Below are 18,370 nucleotides of genomic sequence, written 5' to 3'. Positions count from 1 at the left end.
ACTGTTGACACCTGTTTTATTTCCTTTATTTCCTCGTTTCCTTACAGTTGAGGAAACTGAGGTAGAGAAACGTGAGGTAACTTTCCCGAGATCATGGAGCTCCCAAGGAGCAGAGTCAGGATTTGAACCCAGGGAATTGATGGAGCCCATCCCATCAGGTTGTTGTGAGGTCTAAAGGGGCTGGTGCACGCCAAGGGCACCCACTGTGTGCAGGGGTCTGTGAAAGGAGGGGGCTCAACAGGGAAAGAGGGAGGCAGCCCTTGGGCAGGTTTCTATACTGTCCTTGTGTGTCCAGAGCAGGAGAATGGAGGCCAACGCCACATCCACCACCGGGCTCACAGCTACACCTGAGCGACGGCTCCGACTCGTCTTTGCCGGGGTCTGTGGCCTCGTCCTGCTGGTGGGGCTTCTGGCCAATGGGCCGATGCTGCTGGTGGTGGGCTGGGGTCCGGGCGCCCCCCACCACTCCTCACCTTGACCAACAGCCTCATGGCGAGCATCACGCTGTCTGACCTGCTCTTCCTGGCCTGGGTGGTGCCCGTGGTCCTTCTGAGCTTCCTGCGGCAGGACTGGTGGCTGGGCCCCACCATCTGCACCATCAGCCAGGCTGCCAACAACGCCACCATGTTCTGCACCTTCTATGGCATGGTGGCCATGGCTCTTCTGTGCCACGTGGCAGTGGCCTGGCCTGACGTGGCCCTCCCGTCTGGCCTGGGTGCCCGCCTGCTGCTCTGTGGGTCCTGGGCCTCACTGCATCGCTACCCAACTGGCTGTTCCAGCGAGTGGTCGTGGAGGAGGAGGCCCAGGCCTGCCTCTTGCTCCTGAACCCTGCTCAGACCTCCTGCTACTTCACCCTGCTGGGAGTCCTGGCCTTCCTGCCTTGCATGATGAGGCTGGGCTGCTCTTTCAGCCACCTGGGCTGGCTCCTGTGGAGACATACCCGTAGCCCCAGGGGGTAGAACATCTGGGAGCACTGGGAGAACACAGGGCTCATCCTTGTAGTGCTGGTGGTCTTCATGCTGATGTGGGGGCCCTGCTCTGTGCTAGGCTATGCGGCAGCTGTGGGTGACCTGCCTGCCATGCCGGTGGCTTTTGTGGCATCCAGCTTCTGCACCATCCTGGCCTACTCCAACTGTGCTGTCAGTCCCATCCTCTGCTTCTACCTCTCTCGCCCCTTCCCGGCAAGGCTCAGGGACCTCTTCTGCAGGCCAATGGCAGCCAGGCATCCCAGGGATGTGGGAGGGGCTGGTGTGGCGATAGAGAGCATCCAGCCTGGACATGACAGGGCCCCAGGAAGCCTATGGGGTCTGGCGGGGGTCTGAGAGGTTAGGCTGATGGGAGAGCTGAGATTCAAGAGAGATGGGAAGACCCCTATGACATTAGATCCCATCCCCTCCATTTTACCAGTTGGGAGACTAAGATCCAGAGAGGGCAGGTAGCCCAGCAAAGGTGACACAGCAATTAAATGGCAACTAGGTCGCTGCTCCCATTCCACCTTGGGGCTCAGATGGATAACTATAGGCTCCATTACTTTCTAGTAGTATGACTTGAACAAGTCCCTTAACCTCTCTATGCCTCAGTTTTCTCATCTGGAAAATAGGATCATGATAGTACCTTCTTGATGGTGTTGTTATGAAGATAAACTTTCTTAACACATATAAAGGGCTTAGAAGAATGCTTGGCACTTAGTAAGTACATATGAGTGTTGGTCATTACTATTATTATTATAATCTTATTTTTATTAATTCAGGGGCATTTGACGTGAGAGTGGTAAAGGGACTTCTAAAGGCAGAGAAGTGGGTAGGGGAATGATCTGGGGGCTGATCATTCCTGGGGTCCTCAATCCTGGGGTAAGGCCTGGGGATTGAATGGGCTGCCTGGGTAGGGGCTCATAGCCCAGGCGGACCCTTCAGTTGCCTCTCTCTTCTCTGCCTGTCCTCCCCCAGCTCTGTCACACACACACCTCTCAGCCCGATAAAGGAATATCATGAAGTAAAGTCAAAATGGAGCCATGAGTCTGGGCCTGTGAATTTCTGAACGCCCTCCTTTCTTCTCTGTGGTTTCTCTTCCTGATGTGGCAGGGGCAGGGGCCCCTTTTGAGGCCCCTTCCTTCTCTCCAGAGCCAACTGGAGGTCTTCACCTCTCCTACCCCATCCCCTCTGAGAAGTTCCCCAACTCCATGACCTCCTGTGGCCTCCTGGGAAAAAGCCTCAGGCTTTTGTGTTGGCCTGGGAACCAGGGAGATTGTCTCTACTGAAATTCCCAAGACAACATGTTGTGCTTGGTGATAGTGTTACAGCTAAACACACACACACACACACACACACACACACACACACACCCCGACCCCATGGTCAAAAAGCTTAGAAAACATTGGGATGAACCAAGTCAAAATAGTCTCTTTGCCACAGGACTAATCAAAGCCTCGAATACCCTGAAGGCCATGGGGACTCTCTGAGAGGGGCTCGGAGTGGGCAGTTTCCCAAAACCCATGCCAGGGAACCAGTGTTCCTTGGAACACACCTTGGGAAAGAACACAGCTACCGTGTTGAGCACAGTAAAGACACTCTCGGTGCACCAGTGGCAGCGGCTCTGAGGCTCGACTGCCCTGCCAGGCGGCCTTCTCCTCCCGATGCTTTCCCACGGGATCCCAAGGTGAGGGAAAAACGGGCCGCTGGTTATGGGAACTTTCTTCTTCTCGAGCTGTGACTCCAGCCGGTACCCACTCAAAGTGGATCGGAACGCAAGTCAGAGGGGCATCTAATTATAAGGACCGCAGTGAATCAGCTCTAATTTACCATAAAATCGTCTAAGAAGCAAGCAAGTCCCAAACTTTGGTATAATTAGTACCAATTTCTTGTGATGTGCTGGTTGGGAATGGCTGCCTGGAGGGCTAATCTGAGAGCAAACTCACCCAGAGGAGGGAGAAATCCCCTTTCCCTGTGATCCTGGTCCCTCACAGCCACAGGGACTTACATGTGAAGAGGGACAAGGAGGAAAGTGGTGTTTACTGTGCACCTAGGGCAGCAGGCCCTGTGAATGTCACACGCTTCATGCGTGCACATCTACACGTCACTCTGACCACACAACAATCCTGCAAGGGAGGAGTGACAGTCCCATCACACAGAGGAGCAGTAAGTCATCCTGGGTACATGACCTGTGAGGCATTTAGGCTGCCCCAAGAGCCCCGCTTTGGTGGCCACAGATCCTGGTCCCATTCATTGGTTTGGCATCGATATCCCAGGGTGGTAGGATTTCCTTGCTTATTGCTCCAGAGCAGGGGTTAGGCCCATGAGGGTGCAACTGTGTGTCAGGCAGTGTCTCCAGGGCCTGGCACTAATGCTCACTAAATACTTGTTGAGAGATGAGTGATCAAATGCAGTAAAGTCACCCACGGAATAATCTGATCATGTTACTCACCTCTCTCACCTCCTCAGTGGCTCCCTGATTCACTCAGAGTAATGCTGAAGGCCTTACTGTGGCCTACAAGGCCCTGAACATTCCAGATTCTTTACCCTCAACCCCATCTCCTGCATTCTCCCCTCCTTAATGCAGCTTCAACCACACTGGCCTCCTTAATGTTCTTCAAACACACCTCAGGGCCTTTGCACTTGCTGCTCCGTCTCCTTGGAGCCCTCTTGCCTCAGATATCAGCATGCCTCCCTCTCTTTGCCTCAGGGCTCATCTAACTGTCATCTCCTCAGAAAGGCCCTCCTTCCCTGACCACCTCATTTAAAATATCACCCTGTCATTCTCTGTCCTCTTATTCTCTTATTTGTCTTTGTGACTCTTATCACCACCAGAAATTATATTATTTACCTATTATGTGCTTACTGTGTTTCCCCTGTCCTATTTGTGTGTCTGTTGTAAGTTCCATGTGGAGACAGGGCCTATGTTTTGTTCATTGCTGCATCCTCAGCGCCTAGCATAGACCCTGGCACGTAGTAGTTGCTCAGTACATTTTTTTGAACAAAAGAATGGAAGAAAGAGAGAGGAGAACCTGGACTCTGTCACACAGCAACATCTGTGCTATTTTTCACAGGAGAAAGGAAAACAAGGAATTTTAGTAAAAGAACCAAATTTACTTCAGTTTAAGGCAAATTCCACACAGAGACTGTCTTAGAGACAGGCACAGGACCAGACAGCATAGAAACACCACCATCATGCATGACAGGAAGGGAAGCAGTGTCTGGCAACAGACGGGGTGGGGCCTGGTCTCTACCCAGGAACGGGAGGTTCAGTGGGCTGAGGAGCCCCATGCGGCAGGAGGGACTGGCATGCAAGACCATGTGGGTAAAGGCTGGGCAGCTGGGTGGGCCCAGGGGTGAGATCATCTTTCTCACCTTTCCCACAGCAGGGGCAAGGGCTCAGGCTCAGATGCCAGAGCCCAAGGCTGAAGGACTAGGGTGGATTTGGGGTGATGGGATGGAACAGGGTGACCCTAAAAGCCAAGACGGTCTTAAGGGGTTGCACTGGTGAGGAGTGGGATGGGGGAAGCTGGGTGTGGGATGAATGTGGACTCTCAGGGTATCAGAGCTGAAGGTAAACCCAGGGCCATCTGGTCAACCCTCTTGCCTTACAGATGAGGAAACTAAGACCCAGAAGGTAGAAAGGCCTTGCTCAGGTTCCCACAGCCAGCAAGGGCTGGAGGCAGGACTTGAACCCAGGACTCCCATCCCCTATCCCCATAGGATAGAAGGGCAGTGTGGGAGTGCTGGAGCTGGGCTGCTTCTTGCCCAGGCCTCCAGGTGGGCAGCAGAGGATGGTGCCCCAAGGACACTGGGCAGTCTCTGGGGAGAAAAGGGGATTCCTGGAGCTAGGAGCCAACTGCGGAGGTACCTACGGGCCCAGACCAGGGAGAGGCCTGTGCATCTGTGTGTCTAGAACCAGCGTCATACTGGGCTTGAGAGGCACCAGAAGCAACTCTGTGCCTGAAAAGCCTCCATTCCTTGTCCACCATGTGGCCTCCATCCACTATCACAGCATCCCCTTCATGGGTCTGTAGGACTCCCACTGCATGCAAGGGTCCCAGGGAGGGGTCACATGTTCAGGCACTCCTGCAAACCCAGCAGCCTCACAGGGTTCACTGGAAATGGGACAGGATAGATACCAGGTGGGGGTCAGGGGCCAGGTATAGGAGTAGACACCACAGGAGGAGGGGAGGGAGAAGGGGGCCTAGAGGTGGGAGGCTTAGCCCAGGCTTCAGGGTGATATAGGAGCAGATGGGATTACCCAGGTAATAGCTCAGGTGGGCTGAGCGGGACCCCAGTCGTCCTGATTAACATCTTCCTGGCTGGTCCAGAACCAGGTGTCAATGAAAGGAGAGAAGAGCAGGGGCGCAGATCCCCACCTCCACCACCTGTACCCCCAAACTCTAGGGGCTTGGGAAGTATGGGAAGGAGTCTCCAGAAGCCCTACCCGCTGTGGGCCTCCCAGGCACACGTGTTCCAAAGGCTGGGCAGGATGGTCTGTAGCTGGGTCTGGGTACCCTGCGTCCCTTTCTACTGGCCTAAGCCCCAGCCATCTGAGCAGACCAGGCTCAGATGTGCGTGTGCAGGGGGGAAGCAGGGGGCGTGCGGGCGGGGGACTGCGGAGGCGAGCACGCTGGGGCCGCGGGCGGGGAGCGAGGGCGGATGCCCTGCGCCTTCATGTAGGACACCAGCTGGTCGGGAATCTCAGCCAGCACATCGCGGGCCAGGCGCGCCATGCTGAGCACGTGGTTGCCCGTGCGGTCCACATAGTCCCTGAAGGGCACAAACTGTCCAGTGCGGGAGGCAGGGTCAGGCGAGGTCTCCCTCTGGACACCAGTCCCCCAAATCTCCAGGTCTGGGATCCTGTCCCACTCCTCCCCAGCCTCTGCCCACTTCACTCAAGCCCTCCCCGTCATGGTGAATTCTCTGAGGGACTGTATCAGAGTCCCTGTTCTGTCATTCACTCAACAAATAACTTACTGCACACTTATTCATGCCAGGATACAATACACCGCTGAACAAGATCCCTTCATCTCTGAAGTCCTGGCACCAAGCACAGGCATTTAGCAGGCACTCAGGAAATGTTGAAGGAATCCCCTGGCTTCTGGAAAATGGGCCCTGCGGGTCTCCTCCCACCTCTCCTGCAGGGCACTCTCTGTCTCTGCTTCTGCTCTCCCCTTTCTGGGCCAACACCTACAGTCAGGCCCCTCTGGCTTCATCCCAGGAGATGTCTGGCCCCCTTCCCAGTGCCTCAGCCTCACTCCTGCCTCCAGGCCTTTGCATACACAGGTCCCACCTCCCAGACTGCCCTTGCTCCAGTTTCTAGCTCCCTGTCTTTCGTCTCTACACCTGGAATGACCCCTCCCCCCTAAATTTTTTTAATGGGGGAGGGGGTGGTATGGAGAATGTCAGTTTTTTTATTCTGAATCTCCTAAGCACTAGGGACTCAGTGTGCAAGAGATTCACAGAGGGATGTGCTTACTGAGGTGCATTCTGAGGCTTGACTGGACAGGGATTCCCTGAGGACAAAGACCTGTCTGCTCGTTACATTTGCCATCCTACATGGAGACGTTGATATTGATTCAATCAACCAAGCAACACTCATTCTTGGAAAGGGCTTCAGCAACACTAAAGACACCTCCCCCACCCTTCATGGGGTTTGCCATCTCACTTAGGAAGGCAGCCCAGAAGAAAATAACAGAAGGTGCAAGTAATTAGGCCTCTGTGTTCTACAGGAGACCCTGGAGGCCTGGGGCTTAGGGAGGGCATGGCAGAGCATTCCAGTCAGGGCAACACAATGTTAGGGGTGAGTCTCAGCCATGGTAGAGGTGGGTCCAGCCCTAAGACTGACTCCTGTTTCCTTCTGTGAGGCCAAGCCATTCTAGGGCTCCCAGTGCCTCCTTCCAGGGCCCCTTTCCAGAGAAGCCCCTAGAAGGGGGAGTTAGGTCAGCCTGCCTAGAGGGGCTCTTGCATTTTCCGTGGGGCGGGCAGGGTCTGGGCTTCACCTGGACAATGTCCCGCTCGGCCAGCTTTCCCCGGGAGGAGATCCGCACGTCATCACCATCCAGCTCCACCATGGCTGTGGGGGGGGGGGGGGAGGGGCAAAGGCATGGGGTGGGGGGACTAATTGGTGGGCACCTGGGCCTGGCAGGACAGAGACCGCCAGCCCAGACCCCCACGTTAGAGATGAGAAAACTGAGGCCAGGAGACAGGAGGAGCCCAACCACGTGAGTCTCTGACTTCCAGCCCATGGTGCCACTCCCCCACCCTCCACAGGCTCCCAGGGTGGAGGAGGGAGGAGTGACTTGGGGCCTCCTCCCCACAGCCTTGGTGTGTGGGTGTGCGGTACACACCTTGACACACCCCTCCCTGTGCAAACAAACGCACACTCACACCCTGCCTGCTCATCCAGATAGTTGCACACACCCTGGTGTGAGCTCTCACTCTTTTGGGAGGGGACATTCCCAAGGGCCTGAAGCCTCTGGGGGAACATCTAGGTGGGTGGGGACTCACCATCGAACTCTGCCTGGCCCACGCCGATGATGATGATGGACATGGGGAGTTTGGCAGCCTGGGAGACAACATGGGAGGTGGGCGGGGTGGTACCCAGCCGAGGGGCCAGTTAAAAGAAATGGGAGATCACAGGTAAGGACAGGAAGGGGTGGGTCAAAAGAAGAAAGGCAGGAGGACAGGGAGGAAATGGAGGAGAGAAGGATGGAGACACACAGAGAAACACAGAAAAGGGGGAGGAGGAGGGAGAGAGGATAGCCAAGGATACAGGGACACCAGAGAGGAAGAGGGGGTGGAGAGGGCAGGAGGCAGAGGGGGAAATGGGTCATAGGTTTGCTTCTGCAAGACACCCTCTTCTGTCCCCTCTTCTGCCTCTGGACCTCCGTCATGTGGGACAGCTTTTACGTGGGCCCAGAGGGAGGGCCAGCTGTGGCTGGGGCCCCTATATAGGGAGCCATATTCCTGGGCCTCCCCCTCTTTGGACCTCCCTCCTCTTCTACCTGGCCAAGCCAGGCTGGGGTTTGGGGCAGCAGCCCTAGAGATGGGTTAATGAGGGCACCATAGGAGTCTGGAGGGAGTGGACCATCCAGTGTGATGAAGAGGTAGGTAGAGAGCTTGCCAGCCAGATCCTTCATCAGCCGGAATCCCCTCCATCCCCCAAACCCTACTGCTGGCCCTCTAGGCTCTACAGCAAGAAGCCAGGAGTGGTCCCAAAGAGGGCAGGGAGAGGAGGAGCCATGCCCCAAGGGTTTCCCTAAAGGAGGGGGGGAGGTGCACCCCCAGGTTTCCCCATGCTCCATCCCCATCCCTGCTCACATTGACGATAGCCTCCTTGGTCTGTGCCATGTCTGAAATGACCCCATCCGTGATGATGAGCAGCACCGAGTACTGGGAGCCGTCCTGCACCTCGGCCGCATTCCTGGGGCAGGGTGGGGGCAGAGGTTTGTCTGGTGGGACTCTGGGCATGTCGTCCCCCCAACACAAGGACCCTTAACACTGGTGGGGACAGCTCTTCGGTGGGAGGGGGTCTCTTTAGGGTCAGGCCTCCCTGAAAAGCAAACCAGTGGGAAGGGACACTCCCTCCCACCTTCCTGGGAGGACAGTGGTAGAAGGAAGCAGCTTGCGAGCTGTGGGGATGGTCCAGTGACCGCCACACTCACCTGGCCACATGGGTGACCACGGGGGCGAAGTTGGTGGGGCCGTAGAGCTGCACCGTGCGCAGGCTGTGGTGGTAGGCTTCCAGGATGCCATCGATGCCACAGCACGAGGGGTTCTCCTGGTTGCCATTCTGAGGGCACAGAGGGCGAGGAGGCTGAGCCCAGGAAGGAAGGAGGGATGGGAAGGAGGGCAGCTGGGTGGTCTGTGGCGGCAGAGCCAGGGTTGGGGAGGCCGACAGGCCTGGGCTCTCCTAGACTCTTCTCTGGTGGGGCTTCGGGGGTTCGGGGCAGGGGAGGGAGCCCTTGGGGCCCACCGTGAAGGGCAGCACATGCTCCAGGTGAGCAGGGTCCAGACCTGCTCCTTGCCCTACTCCCTGTACCTGCTCAGACAGCATCCCCCCGACCCCCAGAGCCCTGGCTGCTTAGGGAACCTCGGGCAAACCCACCACCCCCTAAAATGACTGCAGAGTCTGAGCTGCTCTGGAAGGGCCAGCGGCTGCTCCATCCTCCTGTGTCCTGTGCCCAGCACAGTGCCTGGCACTCTACGGGCATGGGAGGGACATTTGCTGTGAGTGATCCAGCAACCAACTGAGTGTCCCCAGCTCATGGGAGGGAGGGAAAGGAGGTGGCCTGAGGAGCCATCTCCACAGGGCCCCCATTTCAGACTAACCCAGGGAACTCCTGGAACTACCCGCAGTTGTCCATACCCAACCCACACCCTTTTAGCCTCATTTCTGGGGCCTTGGGGAATAGTTCAGCCACATCCCCACTCCACCTCCACCTGGGTCTTGTTAGGAAAAGGAGGGCAGAGCCCACTGTGGACGGCTTCAGACATGGAGGGGAGGTGCTCGTGACTGAGGTGCGGAGTGGGTTTCTGGAAGCTCTGATACAAGCTCCCCTACATCCAGCAGGCAGCCTACCTCTGCAAAGACTGCACCTCAAGTCCCTAGGCGGGCAGGATGGGAATGCCCCCCACCCCAGGCCTGTCACCACACCCCCAGTCTGGTCAGCCCTCAGCCCTTTCTCCCAGGACCTCCTACCAGCGGGAACTCATGGGATACCCTGCCGTCAGGGGGTAGTTTGGCCCCAAAGCCAAGGGCGGGGAACATCTTGTCGCTGTCGTAGTGCTGGATGATCTCCCCAACGGCGGTCAGTGCGAGCGCGTAGGCGTTCAGCTGGTAGGGGCTCATGTAGTGCAGGGACGTGGACTGCGAGGGGTTCCCTGCAAGACAGGGCATGGGGACATTTGCCGGCCCGGACACTCCAAGCCACCAGGCTCAGAATGCAGAAGGGGGTGTCCAAGGGAACCCCTTTCTTTCTCTCTTACCGCACATTCAATCCTTTAGCAAATCATGGCTGCTAAACCCTCAGAATACATCCAGAATCCCACCTACTTCTCCCCTCCTCCGTGATACCATCCTCTTGCTCATAGGACTGCAGCAGCCCAATCTCCGTCTTTCCACCCTTGTGTCCATACTCAGCACACCAGCCAGAGCGAGCCTACGTCAAAACTCAGCCAGCTAATCATACCTCTTCTCTGCTCAAAATGCCCCAGTGCTCCCATTTCACCAGGAATTAAATCTGAAGTCCTTACAAGGGCCCACAAAACCCCACTTGATCTGGCCTGAGGTTACCTCTCTCCTCATCTCCTACCATCCTGTCACTCACTCAGCTCTGGCCTCTCACCATTCCCACCTCAGGGCCTCGGCAAAGGCTGTTCCCTCTGCTCTGGGATGCTTTTCCACAGATGTGCACATGGCTTGCTCCTTCACCTCTTGAGGTCTGCTGTGGTCTTCCCCGAGCAGCCTATTGAAAGTTACAGCCTCCTCCATATTCCTTATCCCTCTTCCTGACTTGTTTTTCTCCACAGCCCTTGTCACCACTAATATTGTCCATATTTTAGTTACTCGTTTATTAATAAGAGGCAGTACAGCACAAACTGCCAAGTATTAATCCGTTCTACTTCCTACTAGCTGTGTGATCCTGCATAAGTTTCTTAACCACTCAGCCTCAGTCTCCTCATCTGTAGAATGGGGGTACTAACAGTCCACACCTCACAGAACTGTTGTGAGGATTAAACAGACGTTATTATAACTCTCCTCACTGTTATGAATACTAAGGCCCCTCCCAGCTCTGACATCCCACCACTCTGTGATGGGAGGGCCCTCAGCCATGAGGGGGGTTTCTGACACACCTGTGGAGTACGAGACCTGGGCATCTTCTGACTGGCACAAAAATGAGCATTGAGCACTGCTAATGGGGGTCCAGAATCCAAGGAAGGTTGTGATGTTTCTAACAGTGTAAAGTTTGGCATTGATTGCTCCCGGCCACTTGGTCACAGCCTGACACTGGAGAAGGTCAGAGGAGGAAGGAAGCCCGAGCAAGGGTGAGGACCAGAGCTCCTGGGCGTTCCTGCCTCCTTGAGGACCACAAGGCTCAGTCTTGCCTCTGGCTCTCCCCTCCAGCTTGTGGGGTGGACTGCACAGGGGCTGTGCAATCTGATCCTGTGAGGAAATACCTCTGCTCCAGGGCTCTCCATGGGCCCAGAGAAGCTGTCCTATTCCCCTAGGGAGAGTGGGTATCCTCAAGGGCAAGGCTGTGGCTCAGGGTATGTAGGCCCAGAGGCCGGATTTGTTAGTGACCATGATCCAATCTGGGGGTACCTTCGCCACCTTGGTTGCATCTTTGGCTCTCTAGGCCTAAGTTCCTCCTCTTCGTGAGGATGAGGCCACAGAGTATGGGAGATCTGCTCCCAGCTAGGGCCAACTACCACAGCCCTGAAAAGCCCTCCCCTTTCCAGGCCCCCAGCCCCCCTCCAGCTCCTCTGCCCACGCCCCCACTCACCATTGGAGGCTGTGAAATCGATGGCCACCGTGAAGTTGATCTGGGTCCTAGAAAAGGAAGAACAGCAGGGGAGTAACCTGGACAAAGGCAGGCCTGTACTGGACAGGGAGTGAGAAACCTGGCTTCCACCCCAGCCCCACTGCTTGTCAGGTATGTAGCCTTGGTGAAGTCACTCGTCTCCAGTTCTGGAAAACCGGGATAGTATCATCAGCTACACCCTCCCCCAAAGGACTGTTGTGAGCATCAAAAGAGTTAGGCAGTGTGACAGCTCTCTGAAGATGATTATGTTCTGCTGGGCACGTGGCTGCGATTTCTTATTTCCTCTCCAAACCCTGCCCCTGGGTCCACCTGAGGCCAGTGAAGTAGGGTTTCCCTGTGTTCCTGGCGCAAATTTGGAGTCAGATTCAGGGTTAAAACTTATTTGGCAAAAAAGAAAGACAAACAGGCATTGTGCATCTCCTGAGGGAAGAACAAATGAAGTCGTCTTGCCAAAAAATTGAACTGGAATCTAACTGAGCTTCCGGAACTATCTACCAGTTGTTTACAGGAAACACAGGGGATAGAGGAATATGTTAAATGATACCATGGGGGATGCAGCCAGTAAAAGCCAGTCTGTGGGTCTGTGGGAAATTCTGTAGGAGCACTCCTGGAAGAGCACCCACGGACCAGCAGGATCAGGATCACCTGGGAATCTGTGAGGAGTCTCAGGCCCCCCCTGGACCTACTGAATCAGAATCCCTTGGTGCGGTGCAGGAATCTGTTTTAGCAAATCCTTCATGTGCTTGGGGGAATCACTAGATGAAAAGATAATTAGGAATTCCCTGGCAGTCCAGTGATTAGGACTGGGCGCTTTTACTGCCGTGGCAACTAATCCCATGTGCCACAACTACTGAGCCTGTGCTCTAGAGCCCATGAGCCACAACTACTGAGCCCACGTGCCACAACTACTGAAGCCCATGCGCCTAGAGCCGTGCTCTGCAGCAAAGGGAAGCCACCACAATAAGAAGCCTGCGCACTGCAACAAAGAGTAGCCCCGCTCACCACAACTAGAGAAAGCCCGCGCACAGCAACGGAGATCCAATGCAGCCAAAAATAACTAAATAAATGTATTTTAAAAAAAAAAAGATGAGGCAGGGCTCACCTCACCTGCATTTAGCAGATGGTCCCTATCAGAAACCACAGCCCTCTTTCCACTTCATCACAGCTGAGCTGCTGTTCAGGGACCCTTCAATCTCCAGGAAAGGTGAAGGACATGGTTAGCAGGAGACCCCACCCAGGGTCTGCTGGCCAGAGACAGTCCTCCCCACACTCTTTCCCCCTCGTCTGCTGCCTAGGGGCAGAGCATTCAGTAGACTCCAAGCTCTGAGGGAGAAGGAGCCACAAGGCGGCAAGAGGTGGGTCTGGCCTGCAGGACTACAGCTGAGGGACATTGTTGGCTTGGCTCTTCCAAATAAAGGGTGAGGGGAGAGTCAGGCTTTTTTTTTTTTTTAATAGTAATCTTTTATTTATTTATTTATTTTTGGCTGTGTTGGGTCTTCGTTTCTGTGCGAGGGCTTTCTCTAGTTGCAGCAAGCGGGGGCCACTCTTCATCACGATGCACGGGCCTCTTCACTATCGCGGCCTCTCTTGTTGTGGAGCACAGACTCCAGACGCGCAGGCTCAGTAGTTGTGGCTCATGGGCCTAGTTGCTCCGCGGCATGTGGGATCTTCCCAGACCAGGGCTCGAACCCGTGTCCCCTGCATTAGCAGGCAGATTCTCAACCACTGCGCCACCAGGGAAACCCCAGGCTTTTTTTTTACTCCTTAAGTAAAAACCCTGCTCTGGGTTCTGAAACAGCTCAGAGAAGGAAGGGACTGGAAAGCAGCTACTTTTGTGGAACAGTTACTCCCTGCAGGCTCGCCCCTCCTGCCTAACGGCAAAACACAGGCTGCTCAGCAACCAGCTCCATCTCGGACTCTGACGTGGGGGCAGAGGTGCCCATAGCCTTCCTCCTGGTCCAGGGGGCTGGGGGAGGGAGGCCAGGGAGGAGAGAATCCCTAGACAGAGGTCTCCATCAGCTGCCTGCCTGGACACACACGTCGGCCTCTCAGGTTCTCCAGAGTGTGAAGACAGCGGAGGAGGAGGGCCAGGGCTTGCCTCTGTGAGCTCCTTCTCAATGAGACAGCACCCAGCCCTTCAACTCATCCGTCTCTATCACACCTCACCTGGGAGCTGTGAGGTGGGTTCATTACTATGGAAGAAATGCAGCATGTGGTGACGGAAAGAACCCTGCCACCGACTTAAGTGCTGGGGCCTTGGACGCGTTATGTAAAATGGAGATAATCATCTTCACCCAGCCCATTGTGTTCTGTAAATTGGGGGCACTATGCAAATAAGAAGGATAAACAGGATGAGGATTGTTTGAAAATTACCATGGAATATAAGGGGTGGTTGCTTAATAGGATAGAGAGCAGAGCAGTTTGGGTGGGGGAAGGGAGCCAGGGCAGGGCCTGGAGAAGGCACAGAGGAGGGGCAGGAAAGCCTGTGGGTGACTGCAGGAAGGGCATGTGCTCAGGGGGTAGGACCAGAGCTCGAAACCTGGGCGCTGCAGGCTCAAGGCAGCAGGGAGCCTTGTCATGAGAAAGTAAGGGTGGCTTCCCAGGGCCTGACTTTTCCCTCTGCCCAGGAGAACCAGGCGGCCAAGCGCCCGCTTGGCTGGGATGAGCCTTTGGCAACCGCCCTGCCTGTCTCCTTTCCAGACAGGTGTAGTCACTCACCTGCCTGCACCTGTGCGCTCGGCTACCCACACCCGGCCCTGGCACCTGTCCTGGCAGGGAGTGTGCTGGGTAGGACCTCACCTTGGAGTCAGGCTCTCTTTCCATGAGCTGTTGGCTGGAGCCACCAGGCTTCTCTGCCTGCCTGGATGCCGACCCTTCTGGTTCTTTCTGCTCCTTAAACTTGTGTTTGACCATCCCCTGGCTCATTTCCCAGTTCCTCCTGCCCTTTGTAGGTCTCTAATGACACTGGGAAGGTTAATCACTGCCCGCCCCCCACCAGAGAGACCGTCGGTATCAGAAGCTCAGAGCAGGAAGGAACCTTAGAATTCACTTAATTCCAACTCTCTGTGCAGAGGAGGCTGATGCCCAGGGAGGGAGAGTGACGTGCCCAAAGTAATCCAGCAAATTCAAGGCAAAGAGGGGCCTAGGGCCTGGGCCTCCTGCCTTCCAGACTGGGGCTCTTTCCACCTCCCTAAGCCCATTTCTCTTTGTCATGGAGTCCCTACCACCAGCAGGTCCCATCTCCACACAGGGACCTCACAGGACCCAGGCTGGCCTCCGTGGCTCAGTAGCGCCCTCTGCAGCCACTCAGGATCAGGGGCATGCAGGGCTCTGGGTGAGTTGTCTGAGGGTCTGCTCAGAGCCCATGATCGCGGGCTTCGGCCAGGGCCTTGAAGAGGCCAGGTGGGGCCAGAGCTGCTCATGTCGATGTGCGGGGCCCCTTCCCTCTCCCTGAGGCCGAAGAAACGAGGCTGCATCTCTTCTCACCCTCCTTTGATGTAGTCAAGAAATGTGCACTCTGACTCCACAGCAAAAGAAAGCAGTGTGACCTTGAAAACAAAAAGAAGCTTGGTCAGCGGGGAGCACTAGGCAGAGGGAGAGCATTGCTGACAGTTATGGAGCACCCAGCACGTGCCAGCATTTGCCTACTTCATCGCAAACAGTGCCCACAACAACTCTATGTGGTACTATTATTATCTCCATTCTACAACCAAGGAAACTGAGGCTCAAAGAAGTGATGCAGTGTGTCCAAGGACACTACCAGGACATGGCCAACTGAGATGGGAACCCAGGTCTGTCTGGAACCAGACCCTGTGCTCTTGACCTTGATGCCAAACTGCATCTTTAGAAGGGCCCTGTCTCTGTCACTGGAGTACAGGGGCTCAAGCCAAGGAATCGAGTTTCCCCTAAGTGGACACGGGTGTGGAGTGTGGAGGGAGAGGGGGGTCTTCCTGACATAGGACCACGATCTGCCAGTGCTGACAAGCTCCATGCTTCCATGTTCCGCTAACTGTTAATCCTGAAATGTGTCTCTTTGGTCTGCAATGGTTTTAAATCTTACTTGTCCCACCTCATCCCTCTAGCATCTTGATCTCTACCCTCTCAGACACAAGACCCTCCTGCTAAGCAGCCTGTCCTTTCCCTGGAGGTAACTGAGCACCTGGAGCCCCCTCTCCCAAGCAGAGGTCTCTTGATCTATGCCCCTGGCAGCTCTCTGGCATCAGCTTTCCAAAGACAGGTAGCTACCTGGCAGCTCGTTATGAAAATGATTTAGGATGGTGGAGACAAGTGAAAAGGTTGGCAGCTAATATCAATTAAAGGAGGGAAGATTGGGGCGGGGAACCTTTTACCTGTGTCAGACAACTCCACTCTAGGATTTGGGGCGGCCCCTACTGGTACAGATTCAGTCATCTTTATCAACTCAGTGGGAGGCCAGGTAGTGCCTCTGCTTGACAAAGGGGATGAGCCATTAGCCCGAATAATGGGAGGGTCTGTGAGTACTGAGCTGGGCCTGGGAGACCCCCACTCGCTGTGGTTACAGTGTTAGGCACCTGGATGGACAAAGTCTCCTTTCTCTAGGAATGGACTATGACAGTGGCCTCTACTCTGACTGTGGTCATTAGACTCCCTGGGAAGCTTTTAAAACATCTTGCAGCTGGAGTGAGGACCCCAAACCAATAATATGAGGGTTTCTGGGACAGGGCTCTGGCCCTGGATTTTTTTTTTTTTTAGCTCCTCACATGAGTCTAACCTGCAGCCAGGGTTGAACCCTGCTCCAGGCCCTGGGATGAAGTAATTGCCTAACTTGCCTGGCCATATGGATTAACCCAGGGACTTGGTACTCAAAGTATGGTCCCCGAACAGCAGCATCAGAATCACCTTGATGCTGAGTAGAAATGCAGATTCTTGGCATTTTAACAAGATCCCCAAGAGACTCTGCACATAGTAAGTAAGGTATGAGAAGCACCAAATACAGATTCCTGGGCTCCAGCCTGGCTTTCCTAAAATGGAACCCCAGGAAACTGGCCTGGGCATCTGTATTTTAATAAGCATCCTGGACCCTGAGTGATTTTTTTATGGTAAAGATTGGGAAATACTGGAGCAAGGGAAAGTCAGGAGACCTCAGCCCAGTCCTGCTCTGTCCCTAACTCACTGTGTGACCTGAGACAAATCACACCTCCTCTCTAGGCCTCAGTCTCTTTATTTCTAAAGTAAGAAAGCTGGATGAGATCAGTGGTTTTCAACCTTTTTTTTTAGCTGTACATCTAATATTTCTTAGCTGGGGAACGTGTTGCCTCTCCTAGGGGTATTTGGGAATGTGAGGGAGAGCTTTGGGGTCTCATGATGACTGGGGCTCTATTGCTAGCTATGGGCTGAGGCCAGGGGTGCTAAGCATCCCACCATGTATGGGGAAGTCCTGTGAGACAAAGAATTATTCTTCCCCAAATACCGATAGCATCCCCACTGAGAAACACTGCAGCTTCAGACAAAGGAACTATTACTCCAAGCCTGCGTGTGAAACAATTACAATCAGAGAAGCAGTGGTCAGCCCCCTCTGAATGAGCAGAGCACTTTACAGTTTACAGTCCTGCATCTCCCATGTGTCTGCCACAGCCACCCTGTGCATTAAGCAGGGGAGGGATGATGTATTAGCCCCATTTTACAGATGGAGAAAATAAGGTTCCTTGGAGGAACGCTGGAGTTCCCTGTCTGTGACCTCTTCTAGTCTGGAGTTGCAGTTGGCCTGACTCAAATGGCTACATTTGGCTGTATTCGGTGATGGGGCTGTGGCCCTCTAGAGTGGGAGGGACACGAAGGGTACAGACTTGGGTACATTTGCACTGCAAAGACACTGGTTTGTTCTATAAATGCACTGGTGGGCTCCACCTCAGGGCCTTTGCACATGCTGATCCCTACAGCTAGAATTCTTTTTCCTCAATATCCTCAATACTTGCTCCTTCACCTTCTTTAAATCTCTGCTCAAATGTCACCTTCTCAGAGAAGCTTTCCTTGACTACTATAAATAAAATACTAGTTTCATCTCTCGCATTCCCTATCCATTTACCTCACCCTACTTCTTCCCACAGCAATCACAACCACCTGACACACACAGGTATTTGTGTGTATATTCGTGTTCTGTCTCCCCCGCCACTAGACGATAAGCACCAGGAGGGCAGGGATTTGGGTCTGTCTTGTTCCCAGCTGTATCCCTCGTGCCTGGAAAGGCACCTGGCACATGGTAGCACACAGTAAATATTTGTTGAAGAAAGGCACGAATGTCCTGAAGATCAGCCCCCAGAAGCCACTGGGCCGGTATAATCCCAGCATGGTCATGGTTAACCAGGGGTACAGCCCACAGCAGCTGCAAGCTCTGAATTTAATTGTTGTGCTCACTGCCATGTCTACCACCTTCTAGCTCTGTGACCTTGGTTGAGTCACTTCCCTGCCTGCAGCCTTGGTTTCCGCTTTCATGATGAGGTGATGATAATGTCTGCCTCTTAAGGAAACAACCTGTGAAAAGCACCCAAATGGGGAATTTCCCAGAGTAAGGGCCCAATAAATGCGACTCCTTTTCCTCTTCCTTCCACAGGAAGTCCCCATGGTAGTTTCTCTCTGGGATTTCTCATTCTGTATCACAGGGCCTGATGCGTCTCCTACACGTCTACCTCCATCGGCCCCTCCCTCCCCACCCCTAATCCTCCAGGTCTGGTTCCCACACCCCGCAGGAGCACACACAGACACACATGACTCCTGCCACCAGACCTAGCTCGGGCTCAGGATGTCTACACCCATGGCAGAAAGGGGGTGGCTACTCACTGTGCCAGAATTCACATATTTCTTTTTCTTCAT

The 18,370-nt window shown here is 54.6% G+C and overlaps 1 protein-coding gene and 1 pseudogene across 1 annotated transcript; one reads left to right on the top strand and one right to left on the bottom strand.

Annotated features, from left to right (window-relative positions):
- The first annotated feature begins 304 nt into the window (after positions 1 to 304).
- Positions 305 to 2,183, top strand: LOC118904234 (annotated as a pseudogene).
- A 2,526-nt stretch (positions 2,184 to 4,709) lies between these two features.
- LOC118903076 (copine-5) lies at positions 4,710 to 18,370 on the bottom strand. The gene is made up of 9 exons (XM_036867754.1): positions 18,338 to 18,370; positions 15,008 to 15,069; positions 11,483 to 11,529; positions 9,679 to 9,860; positions 8,642 to 8,769; positions 8,298 to 8,400; positions 7,485 to 7,542; positions 6,977 to 7,050; positions 4,710 to 5,758 (listed from the first exon to the last, which is right to left on the bottom strand). Exons 1-9 carry the CDS (start codon positions 18,368 to 18,370, stop codon positions 5,540 to 5,542), a joined length of 906 nt encoding a protein of 301 aa, XP_036723649.1. The 3' UTR covers positions 4,710 to 5,539.

Source organism: Balaenoptera musculus, chromosome 11 (assembly GCF_009873245.2).
Source record: "Balaenoptera musculus isolate JJ_BM4_2016_0621 chromosome 11, mBalMus1.pri.v3, whole genome shotgun sequence".
Lineage (NCBI taxonomy): Eukaryota > Metazoa > Chordata > Mammalia > Artiodactyla > Balaenopteridae > Balaenoptera > Balaenoptera musculus.
This window is presented reverse-complemented; position numbering and strand designations above follow the sequence as displayed.